Source organism: Pseudomyrmex gracilis, unplaced genomic scaffold (genome assembly GCF_002006095.1).
Source record: "Pseudomyrmex gracilis isolate BER0280 unplaced genomic scaffold, ASM200609v1 scaffold_241, whole genome shotgun sequence".
In the NCBI taxonomy this organism is placed as follows: domain Eukaryota; kingdom Metazoa; phylum Arthropoda; class Insecta; order Hymenoptera; family Formicidae; genus Pseudomyrmex; species Pseudomyrmex gracilis.
Window position 1 is genome coordinate 176,036 of NW_018020825.1, and position 26,717 is coordinate 202,752.

Consider the following 26,717-nt stretch of genomic DNA (forward strand, 5'->3'; position numbering starts at 1 on the left):
CTGTTATACTCGATGTAGCTCGTTCGTTCTGTTCATCGTTCAGTCATTGTGGTTTGTCAGCCGAGAACTATCGCGCTACGTTGGTAGCGGATCAACCGATCAAATTCGTTTTTTTTTTTTTGCGCGCGCGCGCGATTCTATTTCTCTTCCGGAGTTTTCCAATGTGATGACAATGTTTTGACTCGATCGAGAAGTCTTCTTACTTGAATTGAGACGTGTGATTGAAAAAAGTAATACGTATCGATCGTCGTTCGTGTTGTTGAGATTGGAGAGGAGAATCAGATTTTTGTCGTTATGCACGAAAGAATAAAAATCAGTTCAAACGAAAAACGGAAGAACAATTATTGTTGACAGTTGAACACTGCCAACAATAGAGACATTGAAAGAGATAGATAAATAATTTGAATCGAAATTTTTCGTTATCCTTCTTACCATGCTGAGAGGAATTACTTTGTTAATCTTGCAGATTTTCTGCAACATCGGTGAGTTACGATTTGCTTTTGTTCTATTTGCTTTCTCGACTTTAGTTTCTTTTAATTTTATTTTCAGCATTGGCGAGACAAGGCAGAAAAGTATATCTAACGGTCTCCTCTTTGTGGAGATCAATCCCTGACTCCGACAAAATAATCGACGCTGAGTTAGAAGTAAATTGGGAATTGGATTGTCCGGCAGACACAAAATATTCAGAAATCCAGGATTACCAGATCAAGGTGTTCACTGCTAACCCATTAGCAGTACATAGTAATAAATTTTTTGCTTCTCCTGTATGTGTTAAATATCGCAAAAAAAATTCGCAAATCAACAAAACAATTATGCACGTTTTGGTCTATTTCTTACCTTGCGAATACAACTTTGTGAATTTCATATTTGTGCACTTGAGTTAACAATTAATCCATTGATATTGATTATTTTTTTATTTTATCTAAAACTTTTATTCGTTTCCGATGTTCTTTAAATTTGAAAAAAAGTTTTTGTAAAAGTTTATTCTTTGTTTTCGTATTTCATTGATCGATCGATATAAATCGCGGCTTATACGCGTTAAAACGCTTTGAGTCCGTCGTTAAAACTTGTCCGCTAAGTCTGTCTGTCTCTCTCTTTCTTTCTCTCTTTCTCTCTTCCGTCTATCGCGTTCAATTTGAAAACACTAATCCGCTCGAAATGAATCCCTCGATAGTTTTGAATTGCTTCCAATCCGATTTATCTTACGAAATAAATCGTCGCGAAATCGAACGCACCCATCCTCTCATCATATTTTCTCACTGTAAATAATCGCTTGAATTTCGAACGCCCGTGAACGCAACCGCGAAACTTATTTGTTTCAGGTAAGACAATAAAGCCTGAATTGACTTTGACTTCCTTGCAATGTCCGCGAGGATATTACAGGACAAATATCACGGTCGGTCGTCCGCCGCTACCAGGAGGGTGGGATAAGAGGGACGGAGCGACTCTTCCGGGATCACATTGCTTTAATTATTATGCAATTCTCTACAAAAACTCTCACATGTTTTCCATGACTTGTTTGAAGATTTGGCCGACTTGGATGCACGATTTGAGGTATCATTTTGTTTTTTTATTAATTTTTTTTAATGTTCTCGAGGACTATACGAATGATGTGCTATCGTTTGTACTCTCTGAAGTTTTTTAAAAACTTTGTTGTTGAAGAAGAGAAATCGGCACGCTTCCTATCGGCAGTCTGATGATACCCGGAACACATAATTCTGGTTGTTATAAACACGGCGATCTGACACGTCGCGATGCTTTTCAGCGATATTTGCTAACGCAAGATCGCGATGTGTGGACGCAGTTGGTGCACGGCATAAGATATTTGGATATCAGAGTCGGGTACTATCCGTTGATACCGAACGGCACCGCACTTGACGAAGAGGGTAATCATGTGAGCAGATTCTGGGTTAATCACGACGTCATTCGCATCACACCTCTTTCAGAGATTTTAAGAGACGTGAGAAACTTCCTAGACGCGACGAGGAGTGAAGTTGTGATTATGGACTTTCACAGGTAAAACGGGATTGTGTGAGTTTAAAATATTGCGTTATACACGATTAAATAATCCATGAGATAAAATGTTATCTTGTAGTTGTAAAATTTATACTCGGATAGAAGCAGCCATTAAAAGATGTATGTTATCTATTACGTGAATATTGTTGAAGAAAAAATTAAACAAATTTAATCTCGATAAAACTAATAAAAATACCCGCTTCCAAATAGTTTTCAACTTCAGTTACAAAGTATGTAAAAAAAAAAGAAGAAAATCTTTTAATAGATGTTCTTTCTCTTTTCTAGTTTAGCGTTATTGATCGCGATGGCTTTGACAAATGCATCTTTTCTATAGTGCGTATTCGGAATGTGTAATAATAATTGTAGGAATTAATAAATAGGTTTCCCGTGGGTTTCGAAGGTAGACCGAACAGACACCGGAAACTGTTAGCTATTCTACATCGCGAGTTCGAAGGATTAATTTTAAAGCCAGACAGAGGGGTCGAAGGTCTGGGACCAACATTGAATGACATATGGACCGGCGGGAAGAGATTAATTATTTGTTATGGCGACAAGCACACCGTAAACGGTAAAAAGATTTACGATCTTAGTTATAAAGCAGAAAGAGAGAGAGAGAGAGAGAGAGAGAGAGAGAGAGAGAGAGAGAGACAGAGGAAGAGACAGGGAGAGAGAGAAAATGCCTGCAAATTTTTAAATTCCGATAAAGAAGATAATACAGAGATTTGTTAGCAAACTTTGCAATTGGCAAATTTTGTTAATTTTTTTGAACGTCTTGAACTATTAATTGTACTTATAACGTTAGAGATAACTCCACTCAAGTCTCCTTACTTTAGAATTTGACTGGCTGTGGCCGCCCTTGACGCAAGTATGGGGCAATCAACAAACTGTGGAGGGTCTTTTCGAGTACTTGGACGAAGAGATCTTACGACCAAAGAGACGCAGGAATAGTCAGAATCCATTGTGGGCGGTAATGGCGGAACTAACACCATTCCCGTTAGACATTTTATTTAATCTATCCGGCGGACTTCGGCAAATGGCCGATTCCGTTAATCGAAATCTTACTGTCAAGTTTCAAGAAGAGTGGTGGAAAGAAACGAATATCGTAGCTACAGACTTCTTTCTTGGAAATGATCTAATTTGGGTATCAAGAATGTCGAACATAAAGAAACGCAATATCGCCCAATGGCATCTGTAACTCGCGTATAGAATTACATTGATAACATTGTTGGCGTTTTTTTGTTGTCGAATGTAATAAATCTGTTTTATCGCCAAGTAAATCGATCACTTCTGATAATTTTTTGTTTCTAATAAAATGCAGTGGGAGAGATCCTCGGAGTTTTGTGAATTTTGATATTTAACGTTATCGTATGTACGTATTTTATAAATTTACTGGGGAACTAACTGTGAGTTTTATTGATTATATTAGTTAATTGCTATATAAGCTCTTGTATTGAATTTACAAATAAAGTTTTGCAGATTCTCGTGTAAACATGTAAAAATTAGCAATCTTTTCTGTTTTACTTCAATGTTTCGCGTTTTTCACGAATGTGACCTTATACGAATCTAGGCATTTCCGAAATACGATGAAACGCATTTAGGTATTGTTTTTAAATATAGAAAAATTTATAAAATAACATGCGCACGACACAAAAAATGCGTATGAACAATTCTAATCAAACGGTATTAGAACGTTTTGAAATAAGCTGACAATTATTTTAATCATATTAAATTAACGAATATGAATAGAATTAAAATGCAAATGAGCAGAAACGCATAAAGCTGAAATAAACCAATTTTTTTTAAATTCGATATTTTTAGATCGGATGCCACACTTAGATCGCGGATGGTCGTTTACATCTTCCCGCTCGTCTAGGCATCGTATTTACCTATTGCCGTTCATGCATTTGACTTGCTAATCGGATACTTGTCGGTAAACGAGAAACTGCGAGTGTAGAAAGTGCATTATAGTTACAGCAACGCGTCAGATTTCTCGTGAACGCGAACGGAACGTTAAACAGATAAAGTTGTCAGTGACAATGTTATCAAATGCAACTGCAAAAAACGAGGAACAACACGAGTTATGGTGGTCTATATACGCTTGGTGGTCATGCGTGCTTGTGCTGAAGATGATGTACTTAACTTGGCGAACTGGAAAGATTCGAGTAGAACACCAGGTAAAAGAGTAAAGCCACAGTACATATTGCCCAAGTTGTAAATAAATTATCATAAAAAAAATAATTATTATAATAATAAGATAATAGAATTACTAAGATAATAAAAGTTATTTTATAAGCGCATAATATTATTTAACATCAAGTAATATTCAAAAATATTATTTGATATTAAATAATATTATGCGCTTATAAGGTATAAACATTAGTAAATAATTAAAATTCAAGATTAATTTAATTTAATTAATGTTTTGCTTTTTTTCACGATATAAGAGACAACACAAAACCGGTTAAAAAAACTTGTTTTTGTGTCAAAATGATTTATAAGGTGTGGTAACATTATAAAACAAGAGTATACTTGCGCATGCATAATGAATGAATTAACTCACCGGGCTGCTGCATTCCAATTACTCATCCAGTACTGTCATATATATCCATCTGTAAAAAAATATTTATACAATTAATTTTCTTTAAACAGGACATTGTTTTAATCTTATTTCTATGAAACAAAAGTGAATGTGCCAGTAGCGATTCTTAGTAGACAAGATCACTCATTATTAAATGTCGAGTTTGCAGAATACATTTTTCTTTGTGTCAACATGCTGATTTGCTCGTTTTTAAAAATGCTATTTAAGTAGATTATTACATTACATCGTTTATTTATATATTTTACTTCAAATTGTTCAAGCTATTATTTTTCACTTTGAAAATGTATTTTTAACAATTGCACTACACACATACAACGTAATATGTATAGTAAATATTTGTCAAAATCTAATAATTAACAAATTTTTTAAAAACTGAAGTTATTGATATTAGTTTATAAATGCGAATTACTATTAAATTTTAAACACTGATAAATTTCTCCGTTGAGTTAATTACTAGTGCAGAAATGTAATTAAATCGTAATTTTTCTTTAAAAATTGTTAACGTAATTTTATGTAGACACAAAATTTCCATTACCTTTTGAATAATCTGCACGTACAATTCAAATTTTGACATACACCTAAATTGGAACGCAAATTAAATCAATTTTGGTATATTCAAAATTAAACATTGCTACAATCTCAATATATATCGTTTTCTCGAATGCAGTATGTACTTTATCTTTTATCATGTAGATCCCATTATTGTGGATATATGACACATACATGCAATAAAAATAAAAAAGAAAACAGTTTGCACATGAAATATATAAAAGCTTTTGAGTCAATTATCGCTATTTTACATTGCAATATGATAAGTGAACCGTTTATATTTACATTTCAGATAGGTTTTATATTTGTTACCAATTTTATCCGATCACTTTTTTTTTAAGTTACTACAATAATAACAATTGCCGTAGAACAAACTACTCTCAAATAAATCTGTTGTTTTCAAAATGTGAGATTGCATTATTTAAAAGAACAGATAGAATTGAAATTTTCCATATCCGTTTTGTTTTATTTGCAATTTGTTTTATTGCACAGGTGATCCACAGTGAAGAAGATAAAATGTGGATGACAAAAAAGCCTGAAATAATATTATGTCCAACCGGTAATGGTCACCCGGATGTGGAACGCATTCGATATGCTCATCAAAAGGATCTTGAAACTATCCTTCCATTTCTAATTATTGTACCACTCTGGTTAAATGTCGAAACGTGTAACTTTATAGTAAGAGTTTTAATACCGACGTTTGCACTAGCAAATATATTGTATACTTCGATACATATGCAACTGCTGCAAATGTCTTCTCGTTGGAAATCTTACTCATTTATGACTATGTATAGCAGTTTGAGTTACATATGTATTACTACTGCAGTAGAATATAGTGAACATGCGATTACTCTTCCAACACTGGCTTTTTCTTTTTCGATAAGCTAGTCATACTAGTTTAAAGTTTATCTTTTTTCTTTTCTCTCTTTTAGAGTAAAAAAAATGAACTCAAAACTAGTGCAGCTAGTTTAGTAAAAAAGAAACAAAAATCTATACTCTAATCAATAACGAAAACATTTCTTTTATATATATGTATAACATTAAGTTTTTTAGATTATAACATTAATTTTTATACCAAATTCTAAACTGAGCCACACTGAACAAATAAATATCCAAAACTGAACAAATAAACATCGGTAATAATCACGTATTATGTATTTTACATAATAAATCTTTTTCTTATTAAAAATAAATATAAATGCATGTTTATTGTTTTTTCCTCTCCATACCTTATATACATTTTTATATTAAAACAAAATTTAGATCCGTGAATAAAATTCTACTTTGTTTAATTAAAAAAAACTGCATTCTAAATCTCTGTGCATTAAAAGAAATTAAATTATTGAAATATATTAAAAATATAATAATATCAAAACTTAAAAAAATATTAAGTAATATGTACTAATTAAACTAATACATTCTATACGTAAGTTATATATATATAACTATATATATAACTATATATATATAGATGTAAGACTTTATCGATTGTGTTTATATATATATATATATCAAAGAAATATTTAACAAAATATCCTCTTCAGCGAGGCCGTTGTTAAAATCTCATTACAAAATTAGTTACAATAAATAAATGCTATCAAAAAAAAACTCGAGAGCAATATCTACATTTTGTGTACATAAACTACACGACTAACTCACACACAATGAATAAAAATGCAATCTTCTTTTTGATTGAATTGGTTTTGATTTTGTTTTTTATTCTTAAATCGCTTGGAAGTAACAAAAAAACGTAAGTTGTATTTTTCAATAAATTTTGATAGCTGTAAACGCAATACTAACAATTTATAAAATAAAATAATTATTTACTTGATTGCACTGCTCTGTTGTACAGTTGTCAGGAATTCTGGTCGCTCCAATTTTGTTGTTCGACAATCGCATTGTGTAAAATCGTTGGTGTTCACATTCTTGTCAGTGTTTTTTCACGTTTTCTATTGTAGATCCACTTGATCACGCATAATTATAATGCAAATGCACAACACCGAATATACGTACGACGACATTTCGTTGTTCGCGCACGATTCACAAAAGCGCAATTGCGGTCGCGTTTAACCATTACACAAAGCTTTCTTTTGTTAATTAGCGTCACTCATAACTGTACCGGATGCACATTACACCGTACGCACGATACTTTGCGACACACGCGTAATATATTTGCGTCCGAAACGATAATAATTGAAAGAAATACAAGTAAAGTCAAATGTACGTCCGCGCTACTGTTCCGCGTAGCTCGTCATGACTGCGCGCCAAACGAATGAAATATCGAAGTGCGCGATATTGCGATTCTCGAACTATAGAATCGCGGCAGACTTCGCGCACATAGCCTGCGTTTGAAAGAAGATATCAGATATACATCTGATACCCTCATGTCGTATTTTTAACTTTTTTTTGTAAAAACTATGAATCGGAATAAAAAATGCTTCTCCAGAAACAAAGAAAATATAGTAAAGAATGGGATAAAGCATAAAAATTTAAGAAAAACAAAAAAAAAGTTTATAGACTGTTATTACAGAAACTACATTTTTACTTTACATGCAAAATTGGCCGTATAAATCCAAATAAAAATATCTTTACCCAAACTAGAAAACAAACTAGAATATTAACATAGACGAATATTTTGAGTGCTTCAAAAAAGATTTTGAAGCCTTGTGAGACAAGAAAAATTAAAACTACGATTATTACTATTTTAAAGAAGCGTCAGAGAGAAACATATGTCTATCCTTGTCTCTCTCATGTCATCTATCCTTGTTTTGATTTGACTCAGTCCCGAGAGATGGCGCCACTTACTCGTTAGCATAACAGTTGAGTAGCAGCCATAGACGTATAAGAAATAGACTGCGCGTGTGAGAGGGGAAGTGAGTCAAACTTCGGAGTGAGACAGATGCTTTCACCCGAGTCTCTGTCTCTGTCTTTCAGCACCTGGAGTGGGGACTCCCCACTCGGAAGACAACTNTATAGAATGTCTATGCTGTCAATCGCCTACTGTCGCCCCTTCATTGCTCGATGCTCCTCTATTGCCCCACTACGCTATTTCTCATTCCTACTACTTTTCTTGTCCGCCAATCACCGCGTCACTAAACAAGGATAGAGACTCGGGTGAAAGCATCTATCCTCGTCCGAAGTTTGACCATTCTTTCTGCACAGAAAAGATACGGGACGCGCAGTCTATTTCTTATATGTCTATGGTAGCAGCTGAGCGGACTTTTAGCTTGCGTTTCGTTTCACGCATATGCGCGCATTTATCTATACTATACGTGACGTGTACTATAGATACATGCGCGCATATGCGTGAAACGGAACCTTTGCCAGCGGTTCAGCATCCTCTTAAGAAATAGAACTGAAATTTGACCAATGAAGATAAAATTTACTAAACCCAAAAGTGGCTTTTTGGTTAAACTTTAATTTAATCTCAATCTCAATTTATACGGACTTAAGCCCGTGTCACACTACGTATTGTGGACGTGTATTGGATTAGGATTGCGAATCGGAAGTTAGCCAATCAAGACGAAGCTGCCTCGTCTTGATTGGCTAACTTTCAATCCGCAATTCCAATCCAATCCACATCTGCAATACGTAGTGTGACACAGGCTTTAGTTACATGTAGTTCGAAAAAACGGAAAAAAAAGTATGAAGGTGAACTAACCGCAAATATACGAACGATTTTCTAACCTGAAAAGTTTGTTGATTATCGAGTGTGAGCGTGAGCACATGTTTAAGATCTACAAATCTCTTCAGTCTTCTCTCTGCTATTACATACTCTTATGGTTCTCTTATGGCCGCTCTCGGTCCTCTCTTTGGTATGGCTGAAAAAAGACGTTTGCAAGCTTTGAAAGAAAAGAGACAAATATATAAAGCAAAACAACAGCTTATTCGGGATGCATTAAGTAACATTGTAAGAAAATGAGCTTTTATTTTGTTATTGTACTTTATCTTTTTATTCTGGCAATTTGTAACTATCTATTATTTTCAGAATGCCACAAACAACAGAATTAAATTTGAAGATGATGATGGCAATAATTGTGACAAGCAGCAAAGTCCAAAATTACAAAACAAAAAGAATGATTTGTTTAGTGACGATGATAATGACAATAACGAAACAAATTTATTATGGAATGAAGATGAATTTAGTAGTAACAAAGATAAACATAAGAAGGTTAACAATATACTCTTTATGTTTTAGTTTTTCTAATTTCAAAAATGTTATAATACATATTAACATACATAGTTTCTTATTACAGGTCACTCTTGGAAATGATGCAAGATTTACTTTGGATGATCGTTTTTTGGAAGATGATCATCAGTCTGAGAAAACTGAATTAGTGGAAAATACTAATGAATCTGATTTGCAGACAGAAAAAGAGAAACAATTAGATATTTTACAAAATATTTTAGGAAAACCTTTTAAAACAAAATGTTTAGAAATGAAAGAAGAAACAAAGCCAGCCAAGTAAGGATTTTTAAACAAGTTGTAACATATGCAAAACACATTTGTAAAAAGTAGTGGTTTGGATAATTAATAGTAAAATGTTTGCAGAAAGGGATTGATGATACGATATGATCCAACTGAAAGTAAACATGGTGAATATGAAGTGCAACCTAAAAACAAATCAGAAAAGAAGGAAAAAAAGATCAAAAAAAGAAAACTTGATAAGTCTGAAGAAATTGAAGAACCTACAACTGTGGAGGTATCAAAGAATACTTATTATGCTGTATCTAACACCTTAACAGAAAGTTTGAAACAGAAAGAAGAATTCAGTCTATTGAAAATATATGGAAAAGAAAAGGATAATACAGGTTTATCTTTATTATTTTTTGTCGAGGATAGTGTATATATATATATCGTTTTTTGTATCTACTGTTTCAATGGATTCTGATTTTTGTATCTTTTTTCAGAAGATAAGAAAAGTTACGATACCTCCATAGTCGAAAATAAAGATAAGATATTTAAATTTCATTTTAATAAAAATAATGCATTTAAATGTGATTCTTCGGATGAAGAAGATATAAATACAGCACCAGATACAGAGAAACAAATGGTTGAGGACAGTAAGAATAATCATGCAAATAGTTTATCTGAATATAAAGATACTTTATTTCTTGAAAAAGATGATGCAAGATTCAATGGTATGTATTTGAACATTTTATATGATCAGGTTCGCTCATAAAGCACGGATAATATAGAAACTTTAAATGTTTTTTCAGAAGCTGAAAAATTTTTCAGTGCAGAAGCTACAAGTGATAAATTCAATAATTTAAGGCGCGAATTAAAACTGATTGTACGTTCAAAAATTCGTAACAATGAAAAAAAAACTCAGCAAAGTAAAAAAAGAAAAGTAAAAAAGTTCCGATAATAAATATTTTTTCCTTAATTGGTAAATTTTTATGATCAGTATTCTTCTTAGTCGTGACTCCTCCCGAAGTTTAGATGCTAATATCATTTTCTATTCTCTATGTGCGGTTTTCTTAGAGTAAGAGATTTCACGGTAGGGGCCCTCCTTTCCGTGAAATTCGGGATTACACCCGAATTAATTTGTGGAGTCCCGCCGATTCGCCGATCAACCAATAAACTCGGTTGAAAGGAATCAGGAAAAAAAATCCTTAAGTGGTGAGTGGATTCAAACTCGGGACTTCCGAGTTCGTAGCCTTCTGCATTCAGGCCGCGAGACCACTGGGCCGATCATGATCAGTATAGATAAATTTGTATTTAATAGCTATTTGTTTGATATAAGTTATGTGTATATGTACATATAAAAAAGCTCTTTGTAGTTTGTGCGAAAGATTACTTTATATAAAAATTTATTGCAATTTTTATTTTCTTCATATATTTATTCCTAAAAAAAACTCAATGTATGTGTGTGCAATGATTACAATTTATTATTCAAAGATTAAAAGAAATAAATGTTTAGAAAAGATATATTTTCTCTCTATACACGTTGGAAAAAGATTATAATATAAAACTTGTTTTAAAAATGTTTATTAATGTATTAAAATCATTCTCTTATAAATCTTAGATTGATCTATTGATTGTGTACATGTCGAAGTAATATTTAATGATTCTCAAGACGAGATTCTCGGGCGCATTGACATGTTCATTGATTGATTATTGTTTCGATATATAAATGATGCTTTATGATGTCCTACGATAAATCTTTCCCAATAATTTTAGGAAAAGATCGTGTGGAAGACCGCGCGATATTTGTTGTATATGAGTGTTCAACAAATTGTACGTTTCCTCTTCGTATATAGAATACATGTTTGGTAATCCCAAATCGTTATACAGTTGTTTTACGCGTTTGACTTTCTCTTCTTCTTTGGATCCGTAACATTCCTGTAAGAAAAATATTAGGTATATAATCATGTATATGTATGTATATAGATAGAACAATTGCGTGACACATGTTATCGAATACAATTATATTCGATACATAAGTATATTTCTCACTTCTAATATTTTTCGCTGTTCCTTTGTTACGCGTTGAAGAGCCACAACAACCAACCACGTACATTTTCCTTCTTCTATATCAGTATTATTTTTGCCAGTAGACTCTAAGTCTCCATAGCAGCCCAAATAATCGTCTTGAACTTGGAAGAAATGTCCCATTTCCATTAAGATTGTTTTTGTTTGCCTGAACATCTCAGGATCTTTTATCTTGGCCTGAAAATTAAGTACCGCGTCGACAAAATAAATATCACTGCAAAGAGTTTTTTCCTCGTGCATAGAGAAACTCAGTTGCACTTACACAATGCATTGCTGCAGTTATTGGCAAGACGAAAGAGTAATACGACGTTTTGTATTTGACAATGGAATTATATCGATCCATTGTGAAGAGATCTAGTTTCGGTTTCTTGTTAAACTCGGTGGATAACAAATCTAAGCTTTGGCCCATTACAGTCTTCAATATGGACTGCCAAAAACATTTTTGTAAATAACAGTTCGAATGTACGACAAACTTCATTTATATAATAGATAGATCCCGTTACATGCAATTTTGAGACCGGTATACAAGAACAATTTGTTCTATTTTTTTTTTTTTTTTTTTTTTTTTTTTTTCAAAAAAAGAGAATCTCCTAAAATTTTGCTCTTGCTAAAAAACGAGAATAGATACTTACATCCTGGAATGTTTCTAGCAAATCAACATAGTATTCCTTTCCCTTGAAATATTTTCGAATTAAGTAATATACAACATTTTCCATCATTAGACCGTCATTGATTGCCGCTAAACCGATATCATTGTGTCTGTACCAACATGGTTGGTTTCGGCGATACAGTGATCCATCTTCAATATCGTCGATTACGAGGAAGAAGGCTTGCACCTGCATATAATAAATAGTCATATTTTAACGTAATCGCAACATTATTATAGATTAAAGTAATAGAGATAAAGTATAGATTATAAGAACAAAGTTACACACCAATTCCACACACCAGCCTAAAATCCGTATTAGACGAATATTTTCCTCCGTAAGCTCATCGCTAGGTGCTAGTAATTTGTAAGCATAAACTAACGATAAGCCTCGATTTTTTTTTCCTCCCGGAACATTATATTGTAATGCCTATATGTGCACGATAAAAAAAAAACAAATGTATTACGTTTTAAACCTTTTCTTATCTTTTATTATTGGCAATAACTTACTTTTGCCATCCATTTGGTGATATCCGGAATGTCTAATCGGTCGGTCATATCCGTGAGATCTCGAACAACGTCCGGCCATACAGCCATCATTTCGCGACTTTCCTCCTTGCTTGTTTGCCATGTCGGTTGAACCATGGAATGAGCCATTCGTACGTTACTATCTAATGTCCTAAAGAATTAATATACTTTGAAGATACCGACGATTGGGGACAATCGAAATATGCTGAAAATATTCAGCAATTTATGCGAGCGAATAAACCTGCTATCGCGAGTTATATAAAATTATCACAAAGAGCACCGAATATGATGAAAACAATTTGTTACAAATAGAGTGCAACAATTATCTACAATTTTGTATCTTGCTTAGTACAACCACACAGGATCTTCTTTGAAAGAGAGAATGGAAACTGCGGAGTACTGCGTAGAGGAATATCGTATATATATGTTGAAAAAAAAGAGAAATACATATGTATGTGATATATCCAGACATGACAAAAGATAAAAAGAAGTATAAAGGCTATATGGCAATGAGGCATTTTAAAAAACAGAGATATGTTCTACTTCGTACCGTAAAATCAATTACACTTTTTATGTTATAAAATTATAATATTCGCAAAACATTTAAATATACTGGCTAGTATTCATCTGATTTTATATTCAAGGTCTTAAAGTTTATGTTAAGATGGTGTATAGGCAATGTGTGTGTGTGACGGCATCTCAAGATGAATTCAGATCTGAAATAAAAGATCGGACTGCAAATACCATCTTGTATATATTAAGTACATAGTTAAAAAAAACTTCGTATACATTTGCGTGCTAATGCGATCTTTGGGTTATCGACACATCTACACATCTGACTTAAAATACTTTAAATATTAAAAAATATCAGTGATATATATTGCACACATTGAGACTTTTTTATCATCGACAATTGATATTCATATAACATAAAAAGACGGATAATATATGATACATACATATGTATACATTTATATTTTTTCCTTATATTTTGTATTTGAAATAAAAATATTTATTACAAATGTTTTATTCCCCTCAATTCCAAATATTTAATATAAATAAAAATAAAAAATATACATAAGATAATTGCAAACAAGTTAATAAAATTATTAAAAAGTGGTTCTCTCTTTGTAAAATATACTTCTCTCGTTGAAACGTTTGTATAACAAACTATATGTTACTTATTCATCTCGCCTGTTAAAATATTTCTTCTGATAACATTATGTAAATATACAAAACATCCGTGTTTCGTAATTCTCTGTAGACGCATTGAGAAAAGTAAATAATCTTATCATTGATCTGTACGATCACATATTTAACGTATTTCTTTTCCAATTCTTACATGTATAAAGAATGCATTGAATAGAACGTGAATTTGAATAGAACGCATAGAAATCTTCGAGCTTTATCATCTTATAGATTCTAACGTGTAACGCCTTGTTTATGCGGGCAATAACTGTTAACTTTAAGGCCTTGTTTATGCCGGAACTTAGTAAAGTTCAACTATAGGATTTCAATGCTTTTGTTTATACGCATTCGGCAATTTCGTATAAACAGAAGCAGATGAAATCCTATAATTGAACTTTACCAGTTCTGGCATAAGTTAACAGTTATTGCACTCATAAACAAGGCTTAATTACAACAGAGTATTTGCAAATTCACTTGACATAACATGGCAAAAAAATAAGAATAAAATTAAATACAAATAATAAATTGTAATAGAGCAAACGTGGCTTATATGGGTACGTTTAGTATTATTTATTACTTGAAGATAGTAAATAAAGTTTTTGGACATTTAAATTTCCGTCTTCGTCAATACAAACTTTATTAAATGCACGCAAGATTGATTTTTTTGTCTCTATTGTCACTTTTATTATTTGTATTTAATATATATATTTCTAATTTATAATATATTTATCTTCCCGTTAATTACAATTTTAATTGATAAGAATTAAACTTCGAATCTGCTCGAAGAAAATTGTGAACAATAGGCCAATTGTTTGCGTGTCATTGGATATTTTTCATTGTCTTTTATTGTCGTCAAGAATATGTTCTTTTTCTTTTTTTTATTGTCAAGAATACACACACTAAGACAAAAAAATTACTATTAAATACCTTAAAATTTTTCTTTTCAACACAAAAAGTTGCGCGAAAAAATCCATAAAATTACATATTACGCGCAATCTCACCTCCAGCACGTCGCAACCTCGTGATATGTCGTAGACGAGCACGCGCTTCGCATATCCGTCCGTATAACACGCGCGTGCTCGGCGGTGATAAGGCGCCGCGCCACACCGAACGTCGACAGGAGCCGGTTTCGCGTTACAGACATATTCCTAACACCAAGATGTTCTGTCCGATGCGCCGAGCAAAGTCGACAACGAAAAACAAAAAAGAAACCGTTGTTGAAATTTCTTCGGAGGATTCACATCGGCAAGTTGCTACACGCACAAACATGAACAATTAACAACTCAATAAAGGAAATGAAAAAAAAAAAACTTAAAGGAGTAAAACGATCGATGATTGAAAACAGTGAACTTTGATCTCCTCGCGCGATACGTGACGTCGCTGCTTTACGGAAGCCGAGTCGATGCTTTTATACTGATTACTGACTACGTGACACCCGGTATTCGTATATACATCGTTCATTATACCATGAATCAAAGAATCGTAAGGATGGCACATTTCAGCTGAAGATGTTGCACTTAGCCGAGATTGAGGTGATAAGGACGAGGGAACTAAACGTAACAAATACTTCGGCTAGGTTCGATCGTGCTCTTCGGATAAGTTCGTAATCTTTACGTAAACAACCAGTGACTCTCAAAACCAGACGATTCTATTTAAAACTAGCGTGTGGAAAAAGCCGAACTCAAATACAAGGATGTGATCATAATTTGTGGAGAAACATTCACGTTTTTAAAGACGTTACTTGTTTCTTCCGTATATTTTTATTTTTTATACACAGGCAGTATGTGATCTTAATAATATTCTACATTCTAGGAGAGAAGGGAGTTTGATCTTAATTTATTTAAGGAACGGTCTCTTATTAGAAGGTGCTGGCAACCTAAATTTCGCTAGTTCCACTTCAGCTTCTCCAAACGAATCCACATGATAGCAAAAGTATTCAGGATTTTTGTACTCCTTATCTTTGGAGGCATCAGGTCCTACAGCTGAATAAGTTTGAGTTTGAATCAAGAAAGTTGATACCATGATAAATATTTTCCAAGACATTTGTTCGAGATCTTACGTGTATTCGGAACTTTAACAATGTTCTCACTGAGACCTTGCACATTTGTAACAACAGTTGATTGATTACTTTGACTAGCACCGTGTTGACTAAATGTCCGTAAAGGGATAATTGTTACTCTCTGAAAGCAATGACTGATTTTGTAATGCGTGGTTTTGTCGTTTGAAAGTACAAATAAGCAGAGGTTATACAAAAACAAAACGTTCAATTTTAGTAATAATAAAACGCAATTGTTCTAACAAGTACCTGTAATAATACTTGTCTCGTTATTACACGCAACATTTTATGGAACTTAAGAAACAATCACGTCACCAATTAAATATGTGAAGCTTACAAAATCCGAACGTTCTTTTGACATTAAACCACTGTCAGACACTTTGGAGTAGACTCCACATGACACTCGCAATGATCGTAGGTTGTGTTTACAAGTATCCAATAGCTAGTGAAATCTACGAATTATCAAATGACTGGATTGGTTGACGCAACTTAACTTTGGACAACAGAAATTTGTAGATTGGCGCGTGGTTGATGTAGGTTAGTCAGTAAGGCGCTCGATGGCGTTACTGGCGGTTGCGGAGGAAGCCACTCTTGTCCTCGGATCTTCGCGCCTAATTTTGCGAATTCTTGATGCTCACTTTCGTTTTTAAAGTTTAAACAAAAGCGCACAGGTGATCACGGGACTTCGCCTCTATTCAATAAGATTGAAAAGTTATAATGAGACTAAAACATTTCATGAAAAAAAGGGTAGGTGTTTTCATAAAAAAGTGCTATTATAAAATACAGTAATTTATTAATAATTCATTTATCATCAGCGTACTCATCATGATAAATTAAAACTTGCAGATACTTCATCTTCCCTGTGCTATACACTACATTATATTTTGTCACATTTTGTCTCGCGGCTTACAATATACAGGTCTCGGTTTTATCTTCTCTATGTTGCTATTTATATATTTATATATATATATATTATTTATAATTTTAGTTTTATAACAGCATATGTTGTAATTTGACAAACCCGCAGAACTCTATTTAGACATGCATACTTGGCCACTCGTTCGTTCTTTCTTTTTCTCTCTTTTCTCTTTCTTTGCCTTATATATATATACACACATGTATATACATATACATATTAATGTATATGTGTATATACTATATGTATATGTTGTGTGTCTGCACGTATGTACACGCGGCTCTCTTTGTCATAATGTCGTATCGCGGTTTTATGCCGCAATACTCTTTTTACTTGTTTTGTTTTCTTTTTCAATCATATATACCGGGTGGTGCGAGGAAAAGAGACTGCATAATCAACTTTCTATTCAGAATCGCAGAGAGCGGCGAGATATCGATTTTTTTCTTCTTTTTCTTTTTTCTTAATCAATAAAGAAAACAACCCGATAAAATTAATTAATATATAATTTGTGAACGCTTATTGTTACAAATCGCAAATATATATATATGTATATATATATTCGATACTACTTAAAGAACATCGCGAATAAGAAAGCAGTATGTAGTAGATACATGATCAATCGGAAAGTAAACGTTACGCTTCTCGTCTACGGTATTGGTGTCGTGATATATCTTTGCTGATTGGTCGTAGGAAAATCTAACAGCACAAATCTCGGAACGTGCGATGATCTCGTCAACGCGACGTCTTTGATTTGTAGCATATAAGTTTCGAACACATACTATTTACAATATATAATAAGTATAATCGCGCGCGAATCATCGCCATCGAGCGTTCCGATATCCGTGCGCTTCCCGTTAACTTGAAAATTCTAAAACGATACGACATTAACGACATCTATTTTTTTTTTTTTGTTATTTTTTTTTGTCGCTCGTCATTAGAGAAGCCGTTTTCGAATTCGAGAACAATCACAGATTTATTTAATATTCTGCGCGCGAAAGAGATTGTTCTGCTCTTATAAGAGATGAGAGAGACGCTTAAAAGTCAATAAATAATAATGATATTACCACTGGTTCAGGTATGTTAGTTCACTAGCACATAAACTTTCCTATCAAAATTTAGTAGATACGAAGGCACGAAACTTTTGGGAAAATGTAATTTCCGTTTTTCATTTTCCGTGCTGTTCTTTCGTATCACCCGGCCCGTTACGTGAGCATCACGCATTGACTTAACGCTTAGTTACGTTATTTATTTATTATTATTAACAACTTAAAAAACAATGAAAGCGGTGTAAAATAATTATATTTGCTAATCTGCGCACATAACGTCATTACGTTACGTATCATCACTCATTAAAATAAATTACACTCGCTCCCACGCACACATCATAATAATCATAATTAACATTTCGCTTCGATGAAAATTTAACGTTAAATATATGGCTTCGCCCGCGTCGCTTGTCCTACAACTCGATGCGATTTTCTCGCGCACATAACGAGAAAATAGAACTAAGTCCAAAATTAAACGGCCGGATATTTAACGTTAAATTTACGATGGAAATAACGACTCTGTATTTAAGCGCGCGTGTACGCACTTGGGGTGTATGCAACGCTTAGAGATATACATATATGAATATACATATATATTATATATTTTATATATATATATATATATATATTTACATATGCAGAATTCAAGCACTGTGTAATTATCGTTCAGAAATTAACTATATATACTTTCAACGCATTAGTGACTGAAAAACAAAGTAAACAGCGCTAAATACAGCCGTCATGTAGTAGGAGGAATTTATCATGGAGAGCAAGTGACGAGTATCATTAAGAGACGCATTGAAACTTTCTCACTCTACTAGATACTAAAGAATAGGATCTGGAAATATCCTGCTCTGCATGTGTTCACACATCATCTCTATATCTTAACTGAAACTTATCTTTTCTTAGTGTGACGCGCGAGGATAAACTTGGGAAGATATGCTCCGAAACTATCCTACAAAGTTTACACTAAACAGGATGAGAAGCAAAAGAGGAACATAATGTCGTTGTGCCACAAGAGTCGTCTGTGGAAGCGGCATGAGATTGAAGAGGTATAGTAATTCTGAAATATCATGTAAAACGTGTCTATCATGATCCTGCCAAAATTATTTCCGATAAACTACCACATGAGAAAGTACAAAAAAAGTGTTACAAGAGTGTTGTGTTCATTTGTACTATATAGACATTAGAGATACACACAGCAGCGAAAATCTCTGCGATATATGAAGTAATATTTCTGTTATAAGAGATGCTATTCTTATGGTTCTTACGTAACCGATAGAATCTAGCATGTAGGCAATGTACACCGAGCTTTCCTAGTCTCTAATAGAATGCAGATAGCCAAAAATTCGAGACTATGCTCTGCTTTCTTTTAAAAAAAAAAAAGAAAAAAAGAAAAAAAAAAGAAAAACTTTAGAGAGAGAATTCTTGAAACTTATACTAATACCTATGATAGATTTAAGTCATTAAGAATACAAAAACAAACAAAATTTGCACAGTGCAATGCAAAGAACAGAAATTTATAAAAAGAAAGCGAGTTCTTTATACTTTTCAAATAATTCTAAGTCGTATGAATATTCTACTAGTCGTGAAACTATTTGTTATACCAACTAAATGGACAGCGTTTCTCTGATCAATTTCTTCATGGTGTTGCCCATTGTGGTAGTTGACGGACTGGACGTTGAGAAAGACAATTTAAAGAGGTACGGCTGTATGTCAGGATACGATGTGTCAAAGATCAGATCCAACTCGGCCTGGCTCGGTACTTTTGGAACGTAATCGTGCCGATTCATGATCTCGGTGATATAGAGTATCTTCTCGGTCAGCAGATCGCCTACTTTCTCCCGACATATCTGTCGTTCGTGTTCGGTGGCCAATTTTATGAGTTCAAGACGTACAGTCCATACTTCCCATGGTATGCATTCCGGTTGAAATGGCCAGCGGCTCTTTTTCCTTTGGAAGAATTCTAGGGATATCTGACCGGAACCTGGACTATCGGTAGAGCGTAGAGCTTCGGAGAAGCCTGATATCTCACGCTTTAGGGTCTGGTCGAGATATATCGACGAGCAGCAGACGTAAGTGAAGTCAATGAAGTCGCAATCTACATCCTGGTATCCCACAGTACCCACTGAATAGCTGCCTTCTTGTTTGTACTTGAATTTTCCAAGGCTTCGGTGGAAGAGCACAGTGTGAAATATACTTGCCACTGCCTCATCCACCTGGCGTCCCTCCATGCTCAATTCAAACAACTGTGTTCTAGCGTTCATGATGATATCTGTGAATCACACATAACCGTTTCTTGCCACAATTTTTAACAATGTTAAAAAAAATAAAAACAATTCTAATAAATATATAGTAAAATATAAAATAAAATATAATGACTAATATAGTGAAAACAATCTATACTAAATTATAAATAAAATGCCATTGTCAGATAAGATGTACACGACAGAATAAAATTCTACAGAATGCAATATAAAAACACAACATAATCAGCAGTCGGATTAAAAAATTAGAAGGTAATCTTACTAAAAGATACAATGACACGAAAGATACAAAAGATTTGTGTTGTAAAAGAGTAGAGTGACGAAAAGTGATGAGGTATACATACAATGACTACCATATCATTCCAAGTCCGAATGACTAAAAAAAAAACAAACAATTACTCATTCAAAGTGAGCAAACAATTTCAACAATTTCAGTTTTTATCACAAACTAATAAACAGTGATAATTTCTTATCATCGGAATTTAACTTGTACACTATTTGTATGTGTGCACAGCTGAAAAAAAAAAGTCTAACCTCAAACATGTCAAAAAATTTGACAAGCATACATACACGTGCAACATGTTGACATATGCGAATGTTAGTATTTCACAACCAAAAAAAAAAAAAACAGTCATCATCAGTGCCGCGTTATTCTACGTTTACGGTTTACGTAACATAATGTTAATAAAGTGCTACAGGACAAAAACACAATAAAAAAAAAAAAAAAAAAAAAGAACCAACGACGCATCAGGACAATGCACTTTATCGCCGAGGACGCGAACTAACTTCGTCACTTTCTCCCTCGATATCGATTCCTCCTCTCGATCGCTCCACCTCGCCGTCACCGTCGCCGTCGCCGTCCTCGTGCCGAGCGATGGCGGACGCGACTAGGTTAGTTTCTCGCGCTCGATTTGCACCCGCTGACTTCGTGACTTCTGCTGTCGCAGATCCCGCTACTTTCTTCCATCGAGTGCTTCTTTGCGTGTCCGTTTTTTACTCGACACTCCTCCACCAGCACCACCATCACCACTACCACCACCGCCGCCACCTCTGCTGCTGCCGACCTCGTTGTCGTGATCGTCGTCGTGGTCGTCGTCGTCGTCGTCGTCGTCGTCGTCGCCGTCGTCGTCGTCGTCGTTATTGTTGTCACGTCCCCGTCACGTCCTCGTCACGTCGCTCGCTCGCTCGCGACCCGTTGTTACTCTGACCCGCTCATTCATCGAGCGTCTCTCTCATTGTCCTCCGATCAGTTTCCGACGACGCGGAGCCAGGCGTCGCGCCGTCCCACACACGCTCGTCCTCTCTCAGCACCAGCCACCAGTGGCCTGCTCCACACGGGTTTGTGGGTAAACAACAGCTGTGCTCGTGGCACACGCCATCTTGACACCGTGCCGCGATATCGCGCTTCGTTACCTGGCCTCGCGAGGGCTCCACGTTCTCTGTTCTGGAACTATGTTCTTGGACACGCGCCACGACGAGACGGAGAGAGGATATACCAAAAGACACGGTAAGAGTGAGAAGTATTCTTTCTCTCTCTCGAAAGATCGACACAGATCGCTTGATATCGTTCGATTATCGTACAAATCCCGATCTGGTCATGCGACGATTTTTTCAATCCAACTGCCAAAACGCTACATTGTGAAAACGTATGCCGTACATATTCGCAACACACGGTTAAAAATCGATTGATACCCCTCTTCAGGGCTGACACTCTACTGGCTCTCCACTCTACGCTCCGGTTTGCTGTGTGTGCTTCGTCGCGCTGATCCAATCCACGCTGAGCCGTGCATCCAATGGTTGTGTGCCGTCGCCAATTCTCTCAGTTGTGTCGGCACACCGTGGTCGGCACGACTCCTCGCGAGAAAAATTGGCACTGCACGTGCGCAGTGCAAAGTGACGACGGCAAAAAAAAAGGCGCGAAGCGATTTTTGACCGCGTTCGGGAAGCACGCTATCAGCGCTATTGTGTCATTCTATCTTTGTTTTTTACATCTAATGAGACAACAAAGATAGAATGATGCAACAGCGCTGATAGCGCGCTCCCCCGAACGCAGCCTTAGAAACGATCCGATTTTTTGGATTGAGTTTGGACAGCGCAAAAGGTAAAATGGTATTTTAATTTTATTGTTCATTAGAGATTAATTTGCTTTTGGGCGCTCACGCGCTTTAAGCGTAAGTTTATCTGTTCTGCATTTAATGAGCAATTAATAAGCATTCTAAGTTTGTTCACGATAATCGATCCGAGTAACGTCAAATAGAATCGCGATTGATCGATTCTCTCTCCGTCCGAGAGCTCGGGACGATTTCTAATATCATGGAACACGAAAGTCTTTGGATGTAAGACTGATGTAAAACAAGGATACAAAATGACGCTTTAATAGCGTCGTTGATAGCGCGCTATCCAAACGCATCCTTTTTTAACTTGATGATGCACGGGAAAGTAGTCCGGGCCGATTTCCGTTAAGCACAACGCTTGTATGTAACTTTAACATATGGTAGTTAAAAATAATGTATTACAAACATATAAGGATGACAAAATCCGCGAGAGAACGTTATCTCTCGTTATAAAATTTTTGTAGACTTTGTATATATATGTATGTGTGTGTTTAACGCACGAAGAGTTGTTACGCGATACATTTTAGTGTCGGCCGATTTGTCGCGCCGTGTGGGATATATTATTTTAGTATTGAGTTTACACAAAAGGCCCTTCGTACTGTTTATTTAACTTGAACTTCTTTATCCTTCTTACCTTACTGAACTTCCTTTCTGCTGTTCCGGATGCCATTCGACGTTTCTCCGGCAGAAGATGTCGACGACCACATTCTTTGACAAGCTCCATAGATATGCACACACATATATATACATATATATACATATATATATATATGTATATTATAAAAGTCTACGGAAAATTAAACAACACGGGAAGAAAAATATTGAAAATCTTAGAAACTTTTTATTGGACTAGTTCAATATTTTGTATGCTATATTGTTTATGAAACTGATTTTTTTATTAACAAATTTTTATCAGCTAAACCTACGTGTAGACGTTGCAATGCAATATTCGTGTTTTTTTATACAAAAGATGCGTAAGTAAAGACATAAGCGTTATTGACGCGTATAATTTTTCTTTTGCATAAATAAATGTACATAATATCATATAATATTATTTGTTTTTAAATTAATAAATACTAGGAGAATAAGGCACTCTGGAATAAATAAGGCGTGAAGAAACGACAGCACCAAACGTCGTAAAATCACGTAAAATCCATCTGGTGATTACTCTTTGACAGATATCTCTCGTTGGTTAAGCTCTGATCGGGTTGTCAGTAGTTTTTGTTAGAAATAAGAGAGCTGCTGCTCTTGATTATGCCGCGTTGACGCGCCTTGATGCCCAGGATGATGAAAATTTTGAACATCGTGAGTCGCTTGTGCGTGCTGTCTTCGATACTGATTACAGTTCGGAGATGTTGAAGAAGATACGTTACAACTGTTATTCATAAGTGTGGTAGCGTTACTATTTTGAATGGCGAACGGCCACGACTGCAATTAAAACAGATTTTTCTTGTTGTCACATTTAAATAAAATTAATTAACATTGATATATGTGCGTTTCAGCTAAGTGTGTACATGAGATTTGGATGTGTAGATTAATACTACTTTGAACTTTTGATTTAAATTCACAGACGAAATTGCAGAAGAGATGGAATATTTAAAAGTTTGGTGTCTTTGATCTTTGTCGGAGTTTTGAGAAAAAGAGAAATAGAGCTTCGAGATATTTCGCCGCGGAAAACGGCACATTTCTTCAAACAACGGAACTAACTTAGAATTAATGATGGCACAAAGAGTGGGTAAGGAGGTTTTGGAGTGATTCGATCCACCTGGACAGACATAAACAGTGAAATGACTGCGAAGACGGCGCCCGCGACTCCGAGTGGATCCACCTGGACTCGATGTTATTTTATGAGAATCGTTATCAAGTCAAAAGTCCGATTGTAAAAGCAAGAAATAGTACGAAAATAACTTCTCGGTAAAGCTTCGATAAATTTGCTTATTGATAATTAATTACAAGATATAATTGAGAATCATTAATGTTATTTAAAATTAACTAAACTTTAACAAATTTGTCTTTTTCAGAAACAATATCAGAAATAGAAAGTCAATTATTCAAGCATTTATAACTTATGAGAATAGCAGAAAAAAATTACTCACTAAGGTCAGTGACAAAGACTTGGTACTCTCGGAGTATGGTAGAGTTTCGCCATCGTCTCTAAGCACTGCTCGCAAATGAGCAATATATGTGGCCGCTAAACGCAAAGTGTCAAGCTTACTCAATTTTGTGTCATTGGGCACCCAAGGAATTGTTGCTTTCAATTTGCAGAATGCTTTGCTTAGCACCCTCATCCTGGCTCTCTCGCGAGCGTTGGCGGCGTTCCGCGGCGCGCGACTTTCTATGTCGTTTTTTATATATTTTTCATCGGAAGGATATTCTTCTAATGACGATGTCGAGGCGCGCCGTTTTCGAGGCATCCTGTTACACATCAATAATAGCTGTTGTTAATTAAGCTGCTCAGCAAAAACGTTCACATACTGCGCGCTCGCAAATACTCGCGAGATGCGTAGTTTTAGACGCGTATTCTTAAAAATAGAGCGATATTAGACAATATTTTAAATCTGCGTACTTCGGGTTAGTTAAAAAATCTTTGCACGCGTCTTTTCACTCTGTTTTCTTAACGCACACTCACAAAAAACACTTACAATAACACAGAAATTCTCGAGATCTACGAGAGGACACGCGAGTGACAAACTCTAAAAACATTTTGCTACCAAAAATTCACTTATACGTGCTGTTTTAAATATTACTTTATTTACTACAGTTACATGTTTCAAAATGTCAGAAAGTCGTCCTCTGAAAAGTAATATCAAAGCTAGAGCGCGCGCACTCATAATTATTGGTCGTCATTTGTCACTTGCATTTCGGAGCATTTAATTAGTATAATGAAACTTGCTCGAGTACCTGCCGAGTGATCGATGATTCTCTTTCGCGCGATTAATAAGTGTCTGTTGGCGGAGACGGAACGTCGCGACAGACCGCGTCTTTGGCATGAAACTAATTGTTAGTCGAAGTTCTCGAAGTAAAAACCAAAGAGAGAACCACATGAGAGAGGAGAGTGAGAAAGGAAGAGAGACTGAGAAAGAGACAGATAGATAGATAGAAAATGTGTTGGTTGGTGGGGCGCGAGATTTGGGACGTCCCGAAACTCAGGCGGAGCCTTCGAACATCCGAGCTCCGGTCTCATTCGTCTCAACTCATTTTCGGAGATACCGCGCTCTCCAATCGCGCGAACGCCGCGGCACATTCGTGGCCACCTGGTACATCCTTTCTGCTCCTCTTTCTTCCCCCTGGTGAAAATGTTACTGCGGGCAGAAGCTCAAACGCACACATACACAATACCATATTTCACGAAAGCGTTAACTACGGTCAGAGTCCGATTGTTCGGACGATCACGACATTATCTCGAGCTCGGACTAAGATCATTTAAGGCTGATTTGAATACGCGTACGTGTTCAATTACACGAGGTCACATGTTGCATTATTGTTGGTGCATCGAAGATTATATTACTGATATATTTATCTCAATCGTTCCTGCGAAAACACTGTCATGGAGTTTGATAACGAACACTGTCGTTAAATTCGCATTTAACAATGACTCGATCATGAGACGCGGTGGCGTCCATTTTTGATGTCTTTTTTTATCCACGTATCATTCCCTCCCTCCACCCCGAAAACATAAACTCCACATATGTGCCTCCCCTTCTCTTTCCATTCATTCTTTTGCCTCGGAAGGAAAGGCCTGATCTATTAATCCATCGAAAATCCCCGTCAACTGATAGTCATTCGTTTCGTTGAAATTAGGATTTCGAACGGATCCTGTAATATGAGGTTTGCAGTGACCCAACTGATCCTACTTAATATCTTGAGAAAAAGGCGTTAATTTATTACTCGGCTAATTCGTGAAAGATGTCGGGCAACTCGACACCTTCCAACCTTTTCCTCTATGAACATGTCACTTGATCATTTAAACATAAACGCCTGTAATAAAACTCATAGTGATAAAAACTCATAAGTGATAAAAAAATGATAACACGTTATACAAAACAACTTTTTAATGCGAGAGTAAACTTATAGATCATTTTTATCGGATCACATACGTAAGAATTATCTGATATGCTTTTTTTTTTATAAAACTTATATGTAACAATATTAAAGCTGAAAAACCATATATTTCTATATGTGTTTGTACAAACTTATTAAAACTAAAATTCGATTTTTTAGTCGTAATTCCAAAAAGTGAGATAAAAAGATATGAATTTGCATTTCAATTCGCGCTGCTCGCAACTGTACCGACGT

General features: G+C 35.1%; 7 protein-coding genes across 16 annotated transcripts; 3 read left to right on the forward strand and 4 right to left on the reverse strand.

Moving 5' to 3' along the window:
• Positions 1-7: 7 nt before the first annotated feature.
• LOC109859121 lies at positions 8-3,454 on the forward strand. Its single transcript, XM_020437050.1, has 6 exons — positions 8-482; positions 550-741; positions 1,323-1,554; positions 1,663-2,016; positions 2,397-2,584; positions 2,850-3,454. Exons 1-6 carry the CDS (start codon positions 434-436, stop codon positions 3,209-3,211), a joined length of 1,377 nt encoding a protein of 458 aa, XP_020292639.1. The 5' UTR covers positions 8-433; the 3' UTR covers positions 3,212-3,454.
• A 467-nt stretch (positions 3,455-3,921) lies between these two features.
• On the forward strand, positions 3,922-6,301 carry LOC109859122 (prostaglandin E synthase-like). Its single transcript, XM_020437051.1, has 2 exons — positions 3,922-4,190; positions 5,657-6,301. Exons 1-2 carry the CDS (start codon positions 4,053-4,055, stop codon positions 6,050-6,052), a joined length of 534 nt encoding a protein of 177 aa, XP_020292640.1. The 5' UTR covers positions 3,922-4,052; the 3' UTR covers positions 6,053-6,301.
• A 2,506-nt stretch (positions 6,302-8,807) lies between these two features.
• Positions 8,808-11,032, forward strand: LOC109859120 (nucleolar protein 8-like). Of its 5 annotated transcripts, XM_020437046.1 has the most exons (7): positions 8,808-9,074; positions 9,153-9,335; positions 9,421-9,629; positions 9,717-9,976; positions 10,076-10,306; positions 10,385-10,554; positions 10,650-11,032. In XM_020437046.1, exons 1-6 carry the CDS (start codon positions 8,955-8,957, stop codon positions 10,531-10,533), a joined length of 1,152 nt encoding a protein of 383 aa, XP_020292635.1. In that variant the 5' UTR covers positions 8,808-8,954; the 3' UTR covers positions 10,534-10,554; positions 10,650-11,032. The 5 variants fall into 5 exon arrangements, with proteins under 5 accessions (XP_020292635.1, XP_020292634.1, XP_020292636.1 ...); XM_020437045.1 differs by having other exon boundaries at positions 10,385-11,032; XM_020437047.1 differs by having other exon boundaries at positions 10,079-10,306; positions 10,385-11,032.
• Positions 11,033-11,139: 107 nt separating this feature from the next.
• On the reverse strand, positions 11,140-15,618 carry LOC109859126 (farnesyl pyrophosphate synthase). 4 transcript variants are annotated; one of them, XM_020437058.1, is made up of 8 exons: positions 15,489-15,618; positions 15,024-15,186; positions 12,817-12,985; positions 12,596-12,736; positions 12,293-12,496; positions 11,923-12,087; positions 11,625-11,837; positions 11,140-11,510 (listed from the first exon to the last, which is right to left on the reverse strand). In XM_020437058.1, exons 1-8 carry the CDS (start codon positions 15,517-15,519, stop codon positions 11,310-11,312), a joined length of 1,287 nt encoding a protein of 428 aa, XP_020292647.1. In that variant the 5' UTR covers positions 15,520-15,618; the 3' UTR covers positions 11,140-11,309. The 4 variants fall into 4 exon arrangements, with proteins under 4 accessions (XP_020292647.1, XP_020292649.1, XP_020292648.1 ...); XM_020437060.1 differs by lacking the exon at positions 15,489-15,618 and having other exon boundaries at positions 14,950-15,030; XM_020437059.1 differs by lacking the exons at positions 15,024-15,186; positions 15,489-15,618 and adding an exon at positions 13,165-13,267.
• Positions 15,619-15,718: 100 nt separating this feature from the next.
• Positions 15,719-16,488, reverse strand: LOC109859130. The gene is made up of 3 exons (XM_020437067.1): positions 16,328-16,488; positions 16,082-16,202; positions 15,719-16,004 (listed from the first exon to the last, which is right to left on the reverse strand). The coding sequence occupies exons 1-3, from the start codon at positions 16,361-16,363 to the stop codon at positions 15,859-15,861; spliced, it is 303 nt and encodes a 100-aa protein (XP_020292656.1). The 5' UTR covers positions 16,364-16,488; the 3' UTR covers positions 15,719-15,858.
• Positions 16,489-17,891: 1,403 nt separating this feature from the next.
• On the reverse strand, positions 17,892-22,144 carry LOC109859128 (autophagy-related protein 101). Of its 3 annotated transcripts, none has more exons than XM_020437064.1 (2): positions 22,000-22,144; positions 17,892-20,315 (listed from the first exon to the last, which is right to left on the reverse strand). In XM_020437064.1, the coding sequence occupies exon 2, from the start codon at positions 20,305-20,307 to the stop codon at positions 19,651-19,653; it is 657 nt and encodes a 218-aa protein (XP_020292653.1). In that variant the 5' UTR covers positions 20,308-20,315; positions 22,000-22,144; the 3' UTR covers positions 17,892-19,650. The 3 variants fall into 3 exon arrangements, with proteins under 3 accessions (XP_020292653.1, XP_020292652.1, XP_020292651.1); XM_020437063.1 differs by having other exon boundaries at positions 21,094-22,143; XM_020437062.1 differs by lacking the exon at positions 22,000-22,144 and adding an exon at positions 20,878-21,035.
• Positions 22,145-23,314: 1,170 nt separating this feature from the next.
• LOC109859129 (transcription factor 21) lies at positions 23,315-26,524 on the reverse strand. The gene is made up of 3 exons (XM_020437065.1): positions 25,323-26,524; positions 24,518-24,836; positions 23,315-23,849 (listed from the first exon to the last, which is right to left on the reverse strand). The coding sequence occupies exons 1-3, from the start codon at positions 25,463-25,465 to the stop codon at positions 23,646-23,648; spliced, it is 666 nt and encodes a 221-aa protein (XP_020292654.1). The 5' UTR covers positions 25,466-26,524; the 3' UTR covers positions 23,315-23,645.
• Positions 26,525-26,717: the final 193 nt, after the last annotated feature.

Excerpts from the sequence above, each read along its gene's own strand:
- LOC109859126 (XM_020437058.1), bottom strand. The coding sequence starts at position 15,519 with ATGTGCCATCCTTACGATTCTTTGATTCATG. Across the intron at positions 15,187-15,488 it reads TTACGATTCTTTGATTCATG|AACATCTTGGTGTTAGGAAT; the intron begins GTATAATGAACG and ends CGCATCGGACAG. Across the intron at positions 12,986-15,023 it reads GAGGTTGCGACGTGCTGGAG|GACATTAGATAGTAACGTAC; the intron begins GTGAGATTGCGC and ends TTAATTCTTTAG.
- LOC109859130 (XM_020437067.1), bottom strand. The coding sequence starts at position 16,363 with ATGTTGCGTGTAATAACGAGACAAGTATTATTACAG. Across the intron at positions 16,203-16,327 it reads CGAGACAAGTATTATTACAG|AGAGTAACAATTATCCCTTT; the intron begins GTACTTGTTAGA and ends CATTGCTTTCAG. Across the intron at positions 16,005-16,081 it reads TGTTAAAGTTCCGAATACAC|CTGTAGGACCTGATGCCTCC; the intron begins GTAAGATCTCGA and ends AAACTTATTCAG.
- LOC109859129 (XM_020437065.1), bottom strand. The coding sequence starts at position 25,465 with ATGTGGTTCTCTCTTTGGTTTTTACTTCGAGAACTTCGACTAACAATT. Across the intron at positions 24,837-25,322 it reads AATCATCGATCACTCGGCAG|GATGCCTCGAAAACGGCGCG; the intron begins GTACTCGAGCAA and ends GATGTGTAACAG. Across the intron at positions 23,850-24,517 it reads AGTCTTTGTCACTGACCTTA|TCGTGGCCGTTCGCCATTCA; the intron begins GTGAGTAATTTT and ends TTTTAATTGCAG.
- LOC109859122 (XM_020437051.1), top strand. The coding sequence starts at position 4,053 with ATGTTATCAAATGCAACTGCAAAAAACGAGGAACAACACGAGTTATGG. Across the intron at positions 4,191-5,656 it reads AGATTCGAGTAGAACACCAG|GTGATCCACAGTGAAGAAGA; the intron begins GTAAAAGAGTAA and ends TTTATTGCACAG.
- LOC109859120 (XM_020437045.1), top strand. The coding sequence starts at position 8,955 with ATGGCCGCTCTCGGTCCTCTCTTTGGTATGGCTGAAAAAAGACGTTTG. Across the intron at positions 9,336-9,420 it reads ACAAAGATAAACATAAGAAG|GTCACTCTTGGAAATGATGC; the intron begins GTTAACAATATA and ends TTCTTATTACAG. Across the intron at positions 9,630-9,716 it reads GAAGAAACAAAGCCAGCCAA|AAAGGGATTGATGATACGAT; the intron begins GTAAGGATTTTT and ends AAATGTTTGCAG.
- LOC109859121 (XM_020437050.1), top strand. The coding sequence starts at position 434 with ATGCTGAGAGGAATTACTTTGTTAATCTTGCAGATTTTCTGCAACATC. Across the intron at positions 483-549 it reads GCAGATTTTCTGCAACATCG|CATTGGCGAGACAAGGCAGA; the intron begins GTGAGTTACGAT and ends TTTTATTTTCAG. Across the intron at positions 742-1,322 it reads TAACCCATTAGCAGTACATA|GTAAGACAATAAAGCCTGAA; the intron begins GTAATAAATTTT and ends TATTTGTTTCAG.